General features: G+C 37.8%; 1 protein-coding gene across 1 annotated transcript; it reads right to left on the bottom strand.

The window, feature by feature from the left end:
* Nucleotides 1–2183: 2183 nt before the first annotated feature.
* On the bottom strand, nucleotides 2184–16285 carry LOC125121145 (uncharacterized). Its single transcript, XM_047769430.1, has 9 exons — nucleotides 16183–16285; nucleotides 13582–13818; nucleotides 12878–13084; nucleotides 10213–10443; nucleotides 9216–9369; nucleotides 7514–7623; nucleotides 6837–6950; nucleotides 5442–5588; nucleotides 2184–2522 (listed from the first exon to the last, which is right to left on the bottom strand). The coding sequence occupies exons 1-9, from the start codon at nucleotides 16264–16266 to the stop codon at nucleotides 2388–2390; spliced, it is 1419 nt and encodes a 472-aa protein (XP_047625386.1). The 5' UTR covers nucleotides 16267–16285; the 3' UTR covers nucleotides 2184–2387.
* Between the last annotated feature and the right edge of the window lie 1056 nt (nucleotides 16286–17341).

The raw sequence follows: 17341 nt of genomic DNA, 5'->3' as shown, positions 1-17341 counted from the left end.
AGTTCCTCTATTCAAATTAATTCATTCCTTTCAGTTATTCAACACTGCTATTTTAAAGTTCTTTCTAAAGATTTTTTCTGACATTTAAGAACACTTTCTGTACAATTTGTACCATTTCAAATGAGTCGTGTGTGGCTGCACTATAGACTGTGTATAAAGTGGTTAAGATAGGTTCAGTTTTCAATCAAATGTCTGGCTTTTGCCTGAATGAAACCAAATAATCAGTCTGATTGAGCAATTTGCCCTTCATCTATTAATATGAGAATAAAGTAGAAGTACCAAAAAAAACTTAAAAGTACTTGACTATTAATGGATGAGGTTATTACTCTAAAGAATCAAATGGTATGAAAACTAGAAATCACAGCTTTCCAAGGAAGAAAAAAGGAGTGAAATCAGAACAACCAGGTGAAAATTAATAACATATCCCTCCATAAAATAACATGGCAACAATTCCAGTTAAAATGTCTTCATTAGATTGTTTTTATTTTTAACACTTTTCTTTTCTAATATGTAGTAGACTGGAAACCTAAGTCAAGCTTCAAGTACATTATTATCAGGAAACCCAGAAAGTTATCTAGCGCTATAACATATTTCCTTTAGGTAATGATGTATCATATTTCAAGGATGCATAGAGAGAATGTAATAATGCTTCAGATACATAAAACCACAAGAACATATTTCATTTAAAATTACAATGACAAAATAACATGCTAAGATGCACAAAATATTTATTAAATTACCACATAGTAATCTGATACAACACTTCCTGATACAAAAAAAAAAATGGATTATGAATCAGTTTATGGAAATATTTTTTAAAATCCCAAAGTAAAAGAAAATTGGTAGAGAAATCTGTCTACACACATTGTAATTTCCTTTTATGACTACTTCCCCTCTATTTGGACATTCACCTTCCATATACCTACTGTCCTGTGCTATTCTCTGCATCTTCTCAACCGTGTTCCTTCTCCTGGATAGTGACCCATTCCCTACAAAATCCTTCAAAACAATACCACCACCACTACCACTACAAAATTCCCTTTGCTAGCCAGCTCAGATCATAGCTGGCTCTCTGGGAAAATGTCAATAAGGTAAATACACACTAAAGTGGTTCCCAGGGATGACAGGTCTTTCATGATCTGATTATGTGCATTATATAGATGGCTACCTCCCCGTGCTAACAGTGAGTCATTCTTGATTCTCATTGTCTCCTATATATGCAGTCAATAGAGCTAGCCATTTAGTAAGAGAGAGAAACATACACATACACACTCACAGAAAGAAAGAAACAGATTATTTTTAGGCTAAGAACAAACATCCTAAGATATCTTAAAATTTCATTAGGTGTCAGGGAAATACAATTGAAAGAGAGTGGTAGTTGAAGGCATTAAAAAGTATCTATACTGACCAGAGTTTTATAGAGGGTAGCCCAAAACAGATGGTAGACTGTGTATAAATACAGAGATACCAAATACCTATTAAAATACATTGTAAACAAAAATCAAGCACAGATTAGATCTGAGCAAAGTCTTTTCTGCTTAAAACAAGGATCCCCCCCCCACACACACACACACATATACACACTTAGAGACCACTAGCTCCTACCAGTTTCCAGGTGATAGCAGGTAGTCTTCAAATCCATATACACAGCCAGCCAATATACTATATAAAGCATATGCTTCTCAAGTATAGGGATGACTGTTCCTCAAATGTAAATAGTTGGCAATGTGATTAATAAAATCCAAATACATTCTTAGAAGCTATTCAGTTGACAATTTGTCATTAAGTCTTTTCTCTGCTAATATACAATAAGTATACAACTACTCATGCAAGTGAGTCCTTGAAAATTTTGGCATTATGAAAAGTATCTTCATGTCAACAAAAGGGTTGAGAATGGCTAACCTAAGGTTCTACACTAAATTCTCCAGACAAGGTTAGGTGTACCTGGGTTCTAGTGCCTTAATATGTACATAAACACGTAGGCTAATTTCCCTACTTCCTTTCACAGTGATGAATAACAAAAACACATGCATGGCACTAAGTTTCACTGATGGGCATAAAAAGAATGGATTTTCACTTGGAATAATAAATTTTAAATAACAAAATGAAAATAAACAAATATATAATGTATACTAAAATCCATACAAAAATATATTAATTTATCAGATCTCCTTCAGAGATCTAACATGCACAGAGTACACTGAAATGTACCTTTAACATGAATTGCCTGTAATCTTATCAGCTAAATGAGTCCATAGGGCTGCTTCACACCTGCTTTCCCAATATCACTCTGTAAAGAGCTCCAAGTTCATTAGCCAAGTGGTCTTTCTTTAAAAACAATAATAACAAATGCAGAGGGAAGAACAGATATGAACTCATCAGCAAATCTAGGGCAGGTTGATCGCCTGGTCCTCCTTGAATTTGGGGATCTTCTTGAACTCACTTTGTTTCTTGAAGAAAAGCTGGGCTAGGATGTGGTCTGCTGTGGCCTGGAGATAATCATCCATGTCAAGGGTTTGCAACTGACAGAGGAAACCAAAAGAAGATGTATCAGCACCAAATTACTCAGGTTTCTACCAAGACCTTACAGCTGTTAAAGCATCTTCAAGACTGTAGGTACATGGCTGTGTAACATTATTAACTTCCCTTGCCATGGGGAGCTCACTTTTTCAACTCGGAGAATAAGAGAAGTCTGATTGACGGCCAGAGATGCTAAGGTATCTGGAGCTTTCTTTAGAAGGGAACTCCAGCCCACCAGGAGGTAGTTCTCTTTAAAGAGCCAGCAAGACCTTCTGCTTACATGTAAGCAGGAACTAATGGCAAAAGGACATCTCAGAGCTCCACGCCTGGAGGCGCATGATAGAGGCTTCCTGGCTGCCACGTAAGCCAGCTTCCTGCTCTACAGCCAGAGACAGTCATTAACATCTGCCTATCTGGCTTGGCTGTGCAGTTGGGCAGCTGGGTCTGACTCTGTCTCTCTGTCCTTGAGCCCTCTCTCTATCATTGCCTTACTGTCCTTTTCTCTCCCTCCACCCCCCTGCTCTTCCTCTAACACTAACTCTCAATTTCTGCATGTATGTGGGTCTCTGTGTGTGTGTCTCTGAGCTTATCTGTCTCTGAATCTCTCTCTTGTCTTTGTGTATGTTTGTCACTAAGTCTGTCTGCCTTTCCCTGCCTCTCTGAGTATAGGTCTGTCTGTGGGTGGGTATGTATGTGTCTACGTGTCTCTCTTTCTGTGTCTCTTTCTCTCTGTGGATCTCTGTGCCTTTTGATGTCTATGTCTGTGTGTCTCCTTTCATTTGTGTATCTCTGTGCTGTTTCCTCTCTTTTTCTCTGTCTATGTCACTCTCTTTGTAGATCTCTGTCCCTCTGTTTCTCTTTCTGTTTCTCTTTCTGTGTGTCTCTGTGCAAGTCTCTATCTCTGTGCACCTCTCTTTGTATCTATCCCTGTGTGTCTCTGGGCATGTGTCTCTATCTATGTCCCTGTCTCTCATTCTATGTATCTCTCTGGGAGGGTGTTTTGGTATCTCTTCATCCTCCCTCCCTCCTCTTTCCCTTCATACCTCTTAAGCAAAATATATCCTCATTGGAAACACTCCCGTTACCTGCTCTGAAGGCTTAGTCGGGGGACTATCCCAAATCAAGGTAAAAAATTCCTTCTACCCAAATTCTGATGCATTTTTTTCTTCCCTATTGTGGATCACTCCCTTAAATTGTTTCTTTTCATTAAAAAACAAACAAACAAACAAAACCCTCTACTTATATTCTCTTTTCAAAAGATTTATATTCTTTAATTTTTGGCTTATATTTAATAATCTTCTATGGTTGGAGTTCCCATCGTGGCACAACAGAAACGAATCTGACTAGGAACCATGAGGTTGTGGGTTCAATCCCTGGCCTCACTCAGTGTGTTAAGGATCTGGCATTGCAGTGAGCTGTCGTGTAGGTCGCAGATGTGGCTCGGATCTGACATTGCTTTTGGCTGTGGTGTAGGCCAGCAACTGCAGCTCTGATTAGACCCCTAGCCTGGGAGCCTCCATGTGCCGGGGGTACAGCCCTAAAAAGACAAATAATAATAATAATAATAATGATAATAATCTTCTATTGTTATCTTATCCTTCTTTCATACTTTTAAGTTTTGATTTATTGGTATTAGCCTTTCCTGTCACATTAATCTTATTTATCTCCCATATTAATTTTCATTCTTTTTTACCTTTAGAATATTTTACACTTACATATAATTTTTATTTTATTCATCTTTTAAATTCCCTTTTCTTAATCTTAATTTTTAAACCCTAACTTGTTTCTTAAGAGTTTTTTCTTCTTTTCCTATTTGCATTTGATTTAATTTGATTTTGCTTTATGTTCTTATAACAGCTGTATAGAATGGTGGCCAAGGGGATGGCAGTAGAAGTGAGAGCCACACCAAAAGGAGGGGACAATGGAATCTTTCTTTCTCCCACCAAAGTCTACAGCTAGTTTTCCATTGCATCTCTTCCTCACATAGCTCTCCACAAACCTCATCCCAGGTACCCCCGAGAAGGTTTGGAGATCTGGAGAATCAGATGCTGGAATTTCCCAGTCTCTGTCAAAGGAGGTCATCATGGGAAATGAGCATCACCAAGCAGGATGGACTTGCCTCTGGGTGTAAGTCCTGTTGATGACGCTGCAGAATTCATACTGTGTTTTCCCCTGGAGATCTTTTTGGGTCTTAGTGTAGGGAGAATCATGGCCAAAAGAAACATCTATTTATCTTCTGTTCCTGGACTTGCCCAGACTCTTATAATTCCCACCCAGTCTCAGCAGGGAACCTAGTTCTAAGAACTGTTTAAAAATCTAAATTCCACTATTTATTCTTGTTCTTCAATCACATTATTCCACCTAATTAAGGAACATTGAGGTGAATTTTTAAAAGCAAACAACTATCCAATACAATAAATAATATAGGTTTTATAATACAGATCATAATATATCAGATGTGCTTAAAGCAAAGAATTATGGGAAGCAATTCTACTCCTCGGTAGAATTGCTCAGTGCTACTTCACATCTCCTAAAATTTCTTAAAATATACAAGAGCTTCTCCCTCTACCCTCTTCCCTCTTTCCACTTCCTTCTTCCCACTTCCCTCTTCCCTCTCCATCTCCTTGACTAGTAATAGAAATGATTTCATGGATCTCTATATACCACTTTTCGGTATTTTTTTTTCTCAGTTGGTTGAGAATTGGGAGAATTAAGAAAGAATATGATGTACTGGATCCCTTTATAACCAAAGGAAAAGATGATGTGATTCTCCTTTTTGCACACTGGTTCAGCCAGGTCGTTCATTCAGTCTTTCATTCAATACACATACACTGGGAGCCCCCTGTGATCCAGACCCACTGCTTAACAGAACTGCACATCACTGGCACTCAGTAATCTCTCTTAAACTGGCTTATTCTCACCTGGTCTCCAGTGCTGAAAGCAAGAACAAGAAGCAAATCCTCATCACATGTGCTCTTAATGTAATGCTGTGTTCCAATGGGGAAAAATATCACATCTCCAATGTGAATGTTAAACTCTATGGTCCTCTGAGCATTGATAATGGCCACCTGAGGAGGGGGGGAAAAAAAACTATAGTGAAGTTAAGCAAATAAAATCAAATATTTATTAAGGGTAAGTATTCATAGTAAAGAATAGATGAATAAAAGCACATGGTTATAAAGGGACTTCTCAGAGAGGAAAAGAGGAGAAGTGACACAATCCTTCACATAAAACCTCCTGTTTCTGAGATGTGGTCCCACAAAATCAAAAGATACTTAAATAAGTAAATGTCCCTCAAAATGCATTAGTGAGTTCAATACTGCAGGACATCATGCAAAAAGAGCAAAAATCACCAAGTTCTAATTATGGGTAATAAATTACATTCCCTAATTAGGCAAAGGATTAAATTTTAATGTTTTACTACCCCTATGTCCTCCTTTCTAGTTGCTTGGGTAAATTCAGCCTCTGGGAGAGCAGCATCCTAATGGTCTTCCTTTAAAAGGGTTAGAGACTAAACTGCACACATTTGAGCATAAAGCACACCAAAGGTAAAATCTGGTCCTTGAAATAAAATTTATGGGAGATCAAATGCCCTTTTTAAATTTATTAAAGCTTTCACCTCTAAAAACATAAAACTTTCACAATGGTGGCATAAAAGGTGAATTTCAGTCTGGTCTGATTCTTTCTGTCAAGATTTAGATAGGTACAAGCTAGAGAAGCCCATCTGACCTGTAGCTCTCCCCAAGGAGCCCTATGAAAGTCAAGAGGAACCACTGTCAAATCACCGTGATAACGTTACATGGTAACGTGGCTTTTCTTACGCAAACCATATAACTGACTATCTGAACAAGACTCTCTGAGCAGTCAATGGGAGGGGTTTTTAATAATGTCACCAAGATGACAAATACACATCAGGAGGACCCTGGATAAATGGGATAGATGGCCACATTACTGGTGCTCCACACCTCCCCAGCCACCTCTAATCATCTAACACTGAGAGGCTAACAGCCTATTTCAAGGTCTCCAAAGGGAAGCACATAAAGTGTTTGCATTACCTGAGGATGCAAAACTCTGAAAAACATAAACAGGTATTCCAGCCCCTCCACCCTTAATGATAAACCTCTTTATCAGTTCTAAAATGTCCTTAGCCTCTTCTCATACTAAGAGCAAACTTGGAAATTACCTAGCAGGAGTTTGCATGGTATCCTCTATGGAAACTGCCCAGAAAACCATTAGCTCCAAATCCTATTATGTTACCAGCTGAATTAAAACAAATACCTCCTGTTTGTTTCTTTCTATATTAAAAAGGAAATTACCTCTGCACATCCACTTATTACATATCCCATTTCGTTTGCATTAAAATGAAAATGTGGCTGTCGTAATCCATTGTTATAAATCCTGAGTGTACTCAAAGTGAGGGCATTTTCATGCTTGTAAAGAAAAAAAAATGAAACACAGTTATTTAGCCAACATTCTACTCAGCAACTCAACAATTCGTGCAATCATAATAATAACTAATACTCATGAAGCCTTCACTGAGAACATGCAATTTTTTATGTCCTTTACATTTATTATGATGTGTGTTCCTTATAACAATCTTATAAGGTTGCCATAAACTTCTGAGATAACATTAAAATCTAGTTTGTTGAGTCTTTACCTAGGGCCACACAGTGGCAGAGCTAGGATTTGAATCAGGGACTTTTATGTCCCAGCTGTGCTCTTAATCATTAAGCAATACAGCCAGTTGAGCACTTGAAACAAGTGAAAAGAGAAATCTCACAGGCATCTGGTCTCTTTATTAACATAACCCTCCATGCCAAGAAGCTAAGTTCCCAAATTCATAATGAAGCTTCAATCCATAGTTTGTATTGATCAAATCAATCAATGTTTGACTAGCTCTTTCTTTTTTCCTTTGTCCAAAAGGATGCTGAATCTAATATAAATCACATATTTCATCCACTTTAATGATCATCAAAATATTTTTCTCAATTACCTGATTCAAGAATTCACTAAATATTTTTTCATTGTTGCTTAGTTCACTTCTATTTTTCCAATACTGTGCCAGTTGTATTATTCCTCCTGGGAACAGATATTCTTTTGAACCTAAGCCAGATGAAGTTTAAATAACAAAATAAGATAACATACTTCAAAATGGTACTACAAATGCAGTTCCGGTAAAGTACATAGCCCTTCTGAGTCACAGGAAATTTATGTGGTAGGAATTGCTAACACCACATCCCACCCCCACCAACCCCAATACAGTCAGATACCATCCTATCTTCCCAAGTTCTCCTGGCTTTTTTGACTAGAGTGACCTCTTTAAAAAAGATGTTTAACTCAGGGAACTGGGCTAGAAAACTTGAGAGTCACCCTAAATACCAGTCACCCCTCAAGTCATCCAACTAAGTCCTATCAAATCTACCTCTTTAAAATCTCTGCTTCCCAACAATTCTCTCCCTCTCACAACTGTCATAGTACAGGCCACCATCATCCCCAACTTGAGGGGTTCAAGGTCCCAACCCTCATCTGACTCATGTTCCCAACTCTCATCTGGCCCCTTCCAATCATTCTTCACAATTTATCTGGATTGGTCATCACTTCAAAAAAATATCTGGCTCAAAAAGATATCTGTGGAGTTCCCATTGTTGCTCAGTGGAAACAAATCCAACTAGTATCCATGAGGATGTGGGTTTGATCCCTTGCCCCCCTCACTGGGTCGGGGATCTGATGTTGCTCTGAGCTGTGGTGTGGGTCGCAGATGAAGCTCAGATCTTACATTGCTGTGGCTGAGGCGTAGGCCAGCAGTTGTAGCTCCAGTTCAACCCCTAGCCTGGGAAATTCCATATGCCACAAGTGTGGCCCTAAAAAGCAAAAAACAAAACAAAACAAAACAAAAAAAATGAAACAAAAACATAAAAAGGCATCTGCACTCCATGTTTGTTGTGGCATTATTTACAGTAGCCAAGTTATAGAAACAACCCAAATATCCCCGTTCATAGATATAGAGAAGAAATTCATGGCTGCCAGAGGCAAGGGCTGGGGGTGTTTGAAATAGGTGAAGGGATATGAAAAGACACAACTTCCAGTTACAAAGTAAGTAAGTGACAGGGATGAAATGTACAGCAAGGTGGCTACAGTTAATATTACTGTATTGCATAGTTGAAAGTTGCTAAGGGAGTAGATCTTGTAAGTTCTCATGATAAGAAAAAAATCTAACTATATACAGTGATGGATGTTAACTAGACTTATCGTGGTGATCATTTCACAATATATACAATATCGAATCATTGTGCTGTAGACCTGAAAATAATATAATGCTGTATTATCAATTATACCTCAATAAGATAAATAATAAAATGATAAAAATAAATACATTTTTAAAAACCTCATGTCACTCTCCTAAAGAATAAACTTATTAGCATGGTGAAATGATTAGACCCCTCCTCTCTCATCAGCCTCTCCTACAGCATCCCCCAGCTCCAACACACACCTCTCATGCTCTGCAATCTCTCCCCACCTTCTCTTTTGCTTCAAGGCATTCTCTCACATGTCCCACTGTTGAGAAATGTGTTCTTTCAAACTTCTCTTGACCGTAACCCACCATAAAAAAACACACTATGTCTCAATCAAATACACCTTTAAAATCCTATTTATAAGACTTAACTAAAAAGGCTTCACAAAATAACATACTATACCTTTCAGGTCATAAAAGTATCTCCACACACGGCTATCAGGAGACTGTATGTAACTAGCATTGACAACTAGTTCTGCCAAGTTGGCAGGAAGGTTGACCCCCTGATCTTCTTTTTGCTTATGGAATGTTCTAATGAAATTAATTCCACCTTCAGGCTGAAACACATAAGAAACCATATAAGACGTGTGAAATATTCTACAAATTTTATTAAGAGAATGAGAATGGGGTAACATTGGCACCACTGTGGTTTCCAATGGCCCAGTCAAAAGAGCTGAACTCAATTAGCCTAAAATCTATGATATTTATGAAAATGTTCCAAGTTGTCCATGTATTGGTGTTGGTATTTAATGGTCAATATAAACTCCTGCAAAAATACACACTGGTTCCCAATACTCTCACTAATGACTTATTTCTTCTACTTCTCCATATAACATTAGAGTGGGATCTGCTGCAGTCCACCTTACTAGGTGAATTTCTAAACTTATCATAGAACCCCTTCCAATTGCTGCTCATGGGCCATCACCAATTCTGATCACCTATTTGCATCATCAGCATTCACACCTAACCCTCTATACCCAGCACTATCAGCTGTTCCTCCAGTAATAATATAACTACTGAGACAGCGCAAGAGTAGCTATTCCTCAGAAAAACTGTGGGAAAACCTCTGCATTAAATTAAGAGAACACACTTACATCATCTATAGCAAAATTCCACCTGGATGAGCTCATGGCTTTTTAGTAACAAAAATCATAGTACTTTTTACTAACTGTATCATAACCTTTCTAACAATTCATTATAGTTTCCTATAGAAGACCTTCATAAAAGAAAATAAATGGCAATTCAATGTCAATGAGTTTAATATGTTTAGTAGGAACACAAGGTATGTTCTTGAGCCTATGACCCAACTGTTACCCTAGAAACTGGAATATTCATGCCTGCTTTGTGCCTATGTAATGCATACCCTCATAGTGGGATCTGTTCTCAGCAGTGGCACAAACCTTAAGTGACCTGGAAGCAATGTCCTCAGGTGTAGAAAAAAATACATCATCAACATCCAGAGTCTGAAGTTCATCATGTGTGGAAAAGAAGAGCAGGAAAAAGCAGTCTTCATTCCCCACATTCTTTATCCAATGTACTGTGTTTTTAGGGAAGAAGATCACTTGGCCAGCTGTAATATTGTACGTGGTAACTACAGCACCACTGTCAATCACCCCAATCCAAGCTGTGCCCTGAAACGTAAACAGAAGAGCACATTCAACATCACTATAGAGCAATGTTCCTTGACCTTTTATCATAACCTACTTTCTAAGGTATCATGTTAGATTTTTTCTAATCACTACCCTATGAAATATTAACATACAGATGTACTGTATATCTGTATACTACATAGCACACTGCTTATGTATTTTATGTACATTTATGTCTTATACATAAAGAGTAATATTTTTGACCCTTAAGAACCATTTTTTACTCAACAACAAAAAAAACAACCCAATTGAAAAATAGGCAGAAGAACTGAACAGACATTTCTCCAAAGAAGATATACAGAAGGCCAACAAGCACGTTAAAAAATGCTCAACATCACTGATTATTAGTGAAATGCAAATCAATAGTACTGTGAGGTACCACTTCACACCAGTCAGAATGGTCATCATTAATAAGTCCACAAATAACAAATGGTGAGAGGGTGTGAAGAAAAGGGAAACACTGTGGTTGGAATGTAAATGGTATAAGTACTATGGAAAACAATACGGAGGTACCTCAGAAAATTAAATATAGCTACCATATGACCCAACAATCCCACTCTTGGACAAAACTTTCATTGAAAAAGATACATGTGCCCTTATGTTCACTGCAGCACTGTTCACAATAGCCAAGACATGGAAACAACCTAAATGTCCATTGACAGATGAATGGATTAAGAAGATGTGGTATATATACACAGTAGAATACTACTCAGCCATAAAAAAGAACAAAATAATGCCATTTGCCCCAACATGTATGGAACTAAAGATTCTCATACTAAGTGAAGTAAGTCAGAAAGAGAAAGACAAATACCATACAATACCACTTATATCTGGAATCTAATATACAGCAGAAATGAACCTTTCTACAGAAAAGAAACAAATTTATTGACTTGGAGAACAGACTTGTGGTTGCCGAGGGGGAGGGAGTGGGATGGACTGAGATTTTGAGGTTAGTAAATGCAAACTATTGCATTTGTAGTGGATAAGCAATGAGATCCTACTGTATACTACTGGGAACTATATCTAGTCACTTGTGATGGAACATTATGGAGGATAATGTGAGAAGAAGAATGTATATACATATATATGTATGTATGACTGGGTCGCTTTGCTGTACAGCAGAAATTGACGGAACAATGTAAATCAACTATAATAGAAAAAATAAAAACAGTAAAAAAAAGATATTTGGTACCTACTGCCTAGCACAGGCCACTGTATTCAATATCTTGTAATAACCTATAACAGAAAAGAATCTGAAAACAATATATATGTATAACTGAAATACTTTGCTATACACCTGAAATGAACACAGCACTGGAAATCAACTACACTTTAAAAAAATATATTGTGTAGGAAAAAAAATTGTTTTAATTAAAATGTTGTATGAAAAAGACAAAAAACAAAAAAAAAAAAACAATTTTTTGCCCCCTTTGGGGCAATACCACCTCCACTAAGCATGCAATAGTTCTAAATTCATGGTAGTTTGAAAAGACTGAAGACATATATTTTTTTTTGTAGATATTCACAGAGACATGCATGTGTGTGCATGTGTGTGTTTCTGTGTATATTCATACAGACGTGTATTTTCCAAATAAGAAAAAGTCTGCATACAATTTTAATGATAACAGTAATAACACAGTGCTTTTACTATATGTCCAGCCATTCTTCTAAGTGTTTAATTTCATATAGATAAAACTCTATTCCCTCTTCTTGTAAATTCTAAAACAGAATGAATTGTGCAAGTATAAAAAAGGAGTTTTATTAACAATAGAAATATGTCACAAACAGCTGGCTGATCTATTAACAAGATCACTAGGAAAAGAAAAAACTCTGAAAGGTCTTTGAGAACTTAGTCACTATGGCTTCCCCAGTGTCTGGAATACAGATGCCAACCCATAAATACATTTTGTAATTAATGAATTATTTGAAATGCAAGTAAGTACATTCATTTCACTTCCAGCTCTACTTCGCTTGACTTCCAAAAAATTCTGAAAGGTCTAAACTACAAAAGGGCATCCAATTGGCCTGATCTCAGGAACTCCAAGCTGAACATCAGCAAATTAATTTGTTATTCCAGTCGCTGCTTTTTTCCTTAGAGGAAAGCTGTAGTGTCTTTGATCATTAGATCAGAGCTACCAGTTTTAGCTTTGGCTCAAAGGATGGAACAGTGATCTTAGTTTAACAGTGTATGAAATATGATTTCATACTGAAGAAAGAAGTTCAAAGTGATGCCAAGAATAATTAAAACAAACAGGTTATTGCTTCAAGGCACTGCTAACTAATCTAATTGAGAACACAGCCAAAACCTGGATGTTGTCTATCACTTAGTTAAGTAGGCTTTGCAACAACTGAAATAATAGCCTGAGGATACATAGCATAAATGCTTAAGGACAGAACATGGATAAACTGGTTTTACCTGTACAAGATAGCCGTGTTCATTAGCATTGAAGTGCCAGTGAGGGGCCCGTAGGCCACTACTCTTTATTCTCAGGGTCCCCAGAGTCATCTGTGATCTCTGACTGTTCAAGCTACTGCCAAAGGCCTCTTCTTCAATGCTGAGATAGTCTTTGACGTTGTTCCTGTACCGAGCCCACTGGATTGCACCTCCAGAGAACTCAAACACCTGAAAAGTCATAAGCAAACCATCAGCATACAGGACACTTTCTGAGGAACATGAGACAACCATGGCCTACAGAGTAAGAGGGAAGCTCAATGGATAAGGCAGTGGTAGTGCAGTGAACATCAGAGTGCCCAAAAAGGAAGACGAAGACTAGGTCTGCAAGACTAGGAGACCACAGTGGTACATGCAGTACTATCCATCCCTGTCAGACATGAAAAAGAACATCCATCTTGGCAAGAGAACAGAGGGCTTTCTCTATGTCCACCTGCACTTTTCCCCTCTGGCCACACATAAAAGTACTAAAGAAAAACTTTGCTTGCAGCCAACATAACTCAACTTTCTCCTTTTCCTATTCCTCAGCTTCCTTCAACTGGACGGCCCACCGCTACTTCCTTTCAGTGAAGGGAGAACAAAGCTTAGCAAAATAAGCAATGGAAACTTCGTTTTGAAATCACCATTTAAAATAGATGATTCTTTTTCTTAGTATATGTAATCCATACCTTGGATTTAGGTAAATGATTGAGAAACTGGAATTTTGGATCAATAGCCTTTTGCACGATGGGAATTGTTGCTGTTTGCAGAGGCTGGGTTTCGGGTTGTAAATGAACTTTTGAATGGGGCTGAGAGTTGTTAACATAAACCAAGGAGAGAATCAGCACTCCAACTGCTGTGGTAATGGTACAAGCCAAAAGACACACAAGGAAAATGCTCGTCAGTGACCACTGCCTCTTCTTTTCCTAGGAGAAACCATGAAGCCATTATTCTCTACTCTTGATGCAATACAAATATTGCCTCCTTCTCAATTTGCTTTCTCTTTTATTAAAAAAAAATGCATTTGTGAAATAAGTAAACTAAGCAAAAGAAAACGTGTAAATAAATCCACACACACATACATTCACAGTACAGTCAGGCCCGATAAGGTTGTTCCCGATCAGGCCCTGTCTAACCCTTACTTATGTGCATGATTGCCTCCCCCTCCTATGTGGAAAGTTTAATCTTTAAACCCCTGCATGATTGGCCTGGCCCCTGGCTAACTATAGTTCTAGCCCTGGGACCAGAAGGCTCCAGCATATTCAGACATTAGCAGGAAACCGTGGACCTCGCAATGTAGCTAACCAGAGCTGTGAGACGATGCAATCTAACAGTCCCCCTGGAAACGAAGGAGCCTTTCTAATGTCGTGCTCCCTATAATTAGTAGCCTCCCTCTCCCCTGTTTAGGGAAGTTTGCTGCTGTGTCCTGCCTACCCTCAGCCAGACACCGTGGGGTATCACTCCTGGACCTTTGCCTCTGACTTGTAAGATTCCCTGTCCAGTGGATCACTGATGTCTTTGTCACTGACTCTGGGTCCTTCTTCAGTCTAGTGGCTGGGCAACTGCAAGGACTGCAGGGCATAGCCCAATACTCATACACATACCATATACCTATAGCTGACATCCAAATAAACAAGGATAAAAATAAATGAGGAGCTGGGACACAGAATAAATTACTAGAAAATTAAGTACCCAGTTACATTTGTATATGCAATGCATTCCAAGTCAATTATTCCCTATTTACCAGTTTCTTCACCTGAAATCAAAGAGGTCACAAGGAGTATTTTCTAAGAACTTTCTGGTTCCAGAATGTACAAATGCATTCACATGAACAGGTACATGAATGGGAATAAGTAACATATCAGTGACCAATAGGCCTGACAGGTCTCTGTCTCTCTCTCCTGTCCCTCTTTCATTTAAATTGTTTCATTAAATTCTCTTCCTCCTATGTATTACCCATATGAGCTACTAACCCATCTACCAAGTCATAATATTTCCATGTTACTATTTTCTGGTGTCACATCACAAATGCATGCTAAAAAATATTATTTCTGTTAGAACCTATATTACTGAAAGCTGCTAAGAAAATACACACCCTAACATTCGAACCAATTTGTCCTCATTCCTCTGACCACTATAATGATGCTCATAAGCAATGATGTGAAGGTCTCCTTTTCCACTGCCCTCTAAGTTCCTCGCCTATCTCCCTAAGAAAACATGTCTTTGATTACTAATAACTCTAACATAGACATCCTTACTCTAATATTCTGACATGTTCAAAAGAACACAAATAACAAATATTGGCAAGGATGTGGAAAAGGGGAACCTCAGACACTGTTGGTAGGAATGCAAATTAGTGTAAGCCACTGTGGAAAATAGCACGGAGGTTTCTCAAAAAAACTAAAAATAGAACTACCACACGTCCTGGCAATTCCACCCCTAGCTATATATCCCCAAACCTCCAAAACACTAATTCAAGGCCCCGATGTTCATAGCAGCATTATTTACAATTTCCAAGGTATGAAAACAACCTAAGTTTCCATCAATAGAGGAATGGATAAAGAAGATGTGGTACACATATACACCACTCAGCCATAAAAAGGAATTAAATTTTGCCATTTGTAGCAACAAGGATGGACTTGGAGGGCATTATGCTTAGTGAAATAAGTCAGAGAAAGACAAATACTATATACTATCATTTCTATGTGGAATCTAAAAAATACAACAAACTAGTGAATATAACAAGAAAGAAGCAGACTCATAGATATAGAGAACAAACTAGTGGTTACCAGTGGGGAGGCGGGGGGTGAGGGGGTGCAATGTAGGGGTTGGGGAATTGGAGGTACAAATTATTGGGTGTAAGATAAGCTAAAAGGATCTATTGTAGAGTACAGAGAATATAGCCAATATTTTGTAATAACTATAAATAGAGTGTAACCTTTAAAAATTGTATTAACATTTTAATTCTTTAAATTCTTAAATGGTATATTTTATATAGCATAATTATGTACCAGCATATTCAGTATAACATTGTATAAGATATTATACTGAAAAATAACTCAATAATGTCATAAATAATGATAAATAGAAAGCTGGGCCATTAAACAGCAAAAGGAGTTAAGAGTTTAGGAGAGAGAAGGCAAGTCAGGAGATACACAGAGCAGGAAATGCTACCTTTCTGAAGAGGGTCACTTGAAAAAAGCTAGTCTTGAGAGATTGTTTCTTGAGCTCTGCATAAAGGTTTCAGGAGGAACTAATTTCAAGATGTAAACCTACATGTACATTCTTACCAGTCTGGAGATGGTGGTCGCCTTCCCCATAGACACAACGTTCTGTTTTGCATCTTCATGCATTTCAAATGCTAAGTTGTCCATTGGCAAAGAGGGGCAATCAATTCACTGAAAAAGAGGAAGGAAGAAGGAATGTAGTTTAGCAAATGGAGAGATTCCTGAGAGGAGAAGAATAGTAATTCTTAAGTAAGGGAGCACTTATATAGAGATGAAAGTTAAGGAAATGAAATAAGGAAGCTCTTTCTTAAACAATAATCTTGGCTGGAAAAAAAACCCCTAGAAAGAATTGCCAAATTAGAGGCCAATAAAACACTTCTTTTGGTCCCCAACTCTTTGCTCACGGATGACACATAAACATAATAATAGTAGCTAACATTTACTTCCTCCTCTCAGATAAGTACTAGGTACACTACTGTTTTACATACATTATGTGACTTAATTTTTATAGCAATCCTGTCAGGCACTATGATGATTATTCCCATTTTGTAGATTAGGACACTGAAGGATGAAGAGGTGTGATAACTGCCCAAAATCACACAACTAGTTTTAGTGTCAGAGCAGAGCACCTCTGATCAAGATTCTTCCATGACATCGCTTCTCTGTAGTTTGATGGTGGGTGCTTAGTCGAGTACCATCTTTTTTCACCCAAATCAATTATGCCTCTAAATGATGTGACTGATTTTTCTATGTGGTTTACTTGATAATTTTGTTACCTAAAAGTTAAAATTCATTTTGCATCATCTTTCCTGGTGAGGAGTTGTGGCCTAAGTAATCTAAAAACTACCACTACAGTCCACAAAGCAGTCACCCATCCTTCTTTTCTTTCTATCTTCCTACCTTTATTCCCTCAATAAACATGGTTGGATGCCTATTCCATTTCAGGTTGTAAGCACTCTGCACATTAAAAGGCCTTTTATTAGCCTTTAATGTAGTAGGAGAAACAGAAAAGAAAGCAAAAAGTTCCCCCAACCCCTGCCAAAGTGTGCTGTATTATGGCAGAAGTATGTGCAAGATCTTCCAAGAATAAGCAGAGCAATTGTGTCTGAGATGAGACAAAAAGGCAAGCGCTCTTTGAAATCATAATTTTGAGCTGACCCTTCAGGTCCCAACATGGCTTCACTTGGTAGACATGCTTAGTTACACTCCATTTCATGTTTCA

This window comes from Phacochoerus africanus, chromosome 2 (assembly GCF_016906955.1).
Source record: "Phacochoerus africanus isolate WHEZ1 chromosome 2, ROS_Pafr_v1, whole genome shotgun sequence".
Classification (NCBI taxonomy): Eukaryota; Metazoa; Chordata; class Mammalia; order Artiodactyla; family Suidae; genus Phacochoerus; species Phacochoerus africanus.
The sequence above is the reverse complement of the archived record's forward strand: the minus strand, read 5'-3'. Positions and strand labels throughout refer to the sequence as shown.

What these genes read in the sequence shown, in the direction of transcription:
- LOC125121145 (XM_047769430.1), bottom strand. Translation starts at nt 16,266, where the DNA reads ATGGACAACTTAGCATTTGAAATGCATGAAGATGCAAAACAGAACGTT. An exon ending in TTGCTTCCAGGTCACTTAAG is followed by an intron (nt 9,370 to 10,212) that starts GTTTGTGCCACT and finishes TATGTGTTTCAG; the next exon opens with CCTGAAGGTGGAATTAATTT. An exon ending in ATACTTTTATGACCTGAAAG is followed by an intron (nt 7,624 to 9,215) that starts GTATAGTATGTT and finishes CATCTGGCTTAG; the next exon opens with GTTCAAAAGAATATCTGTTC.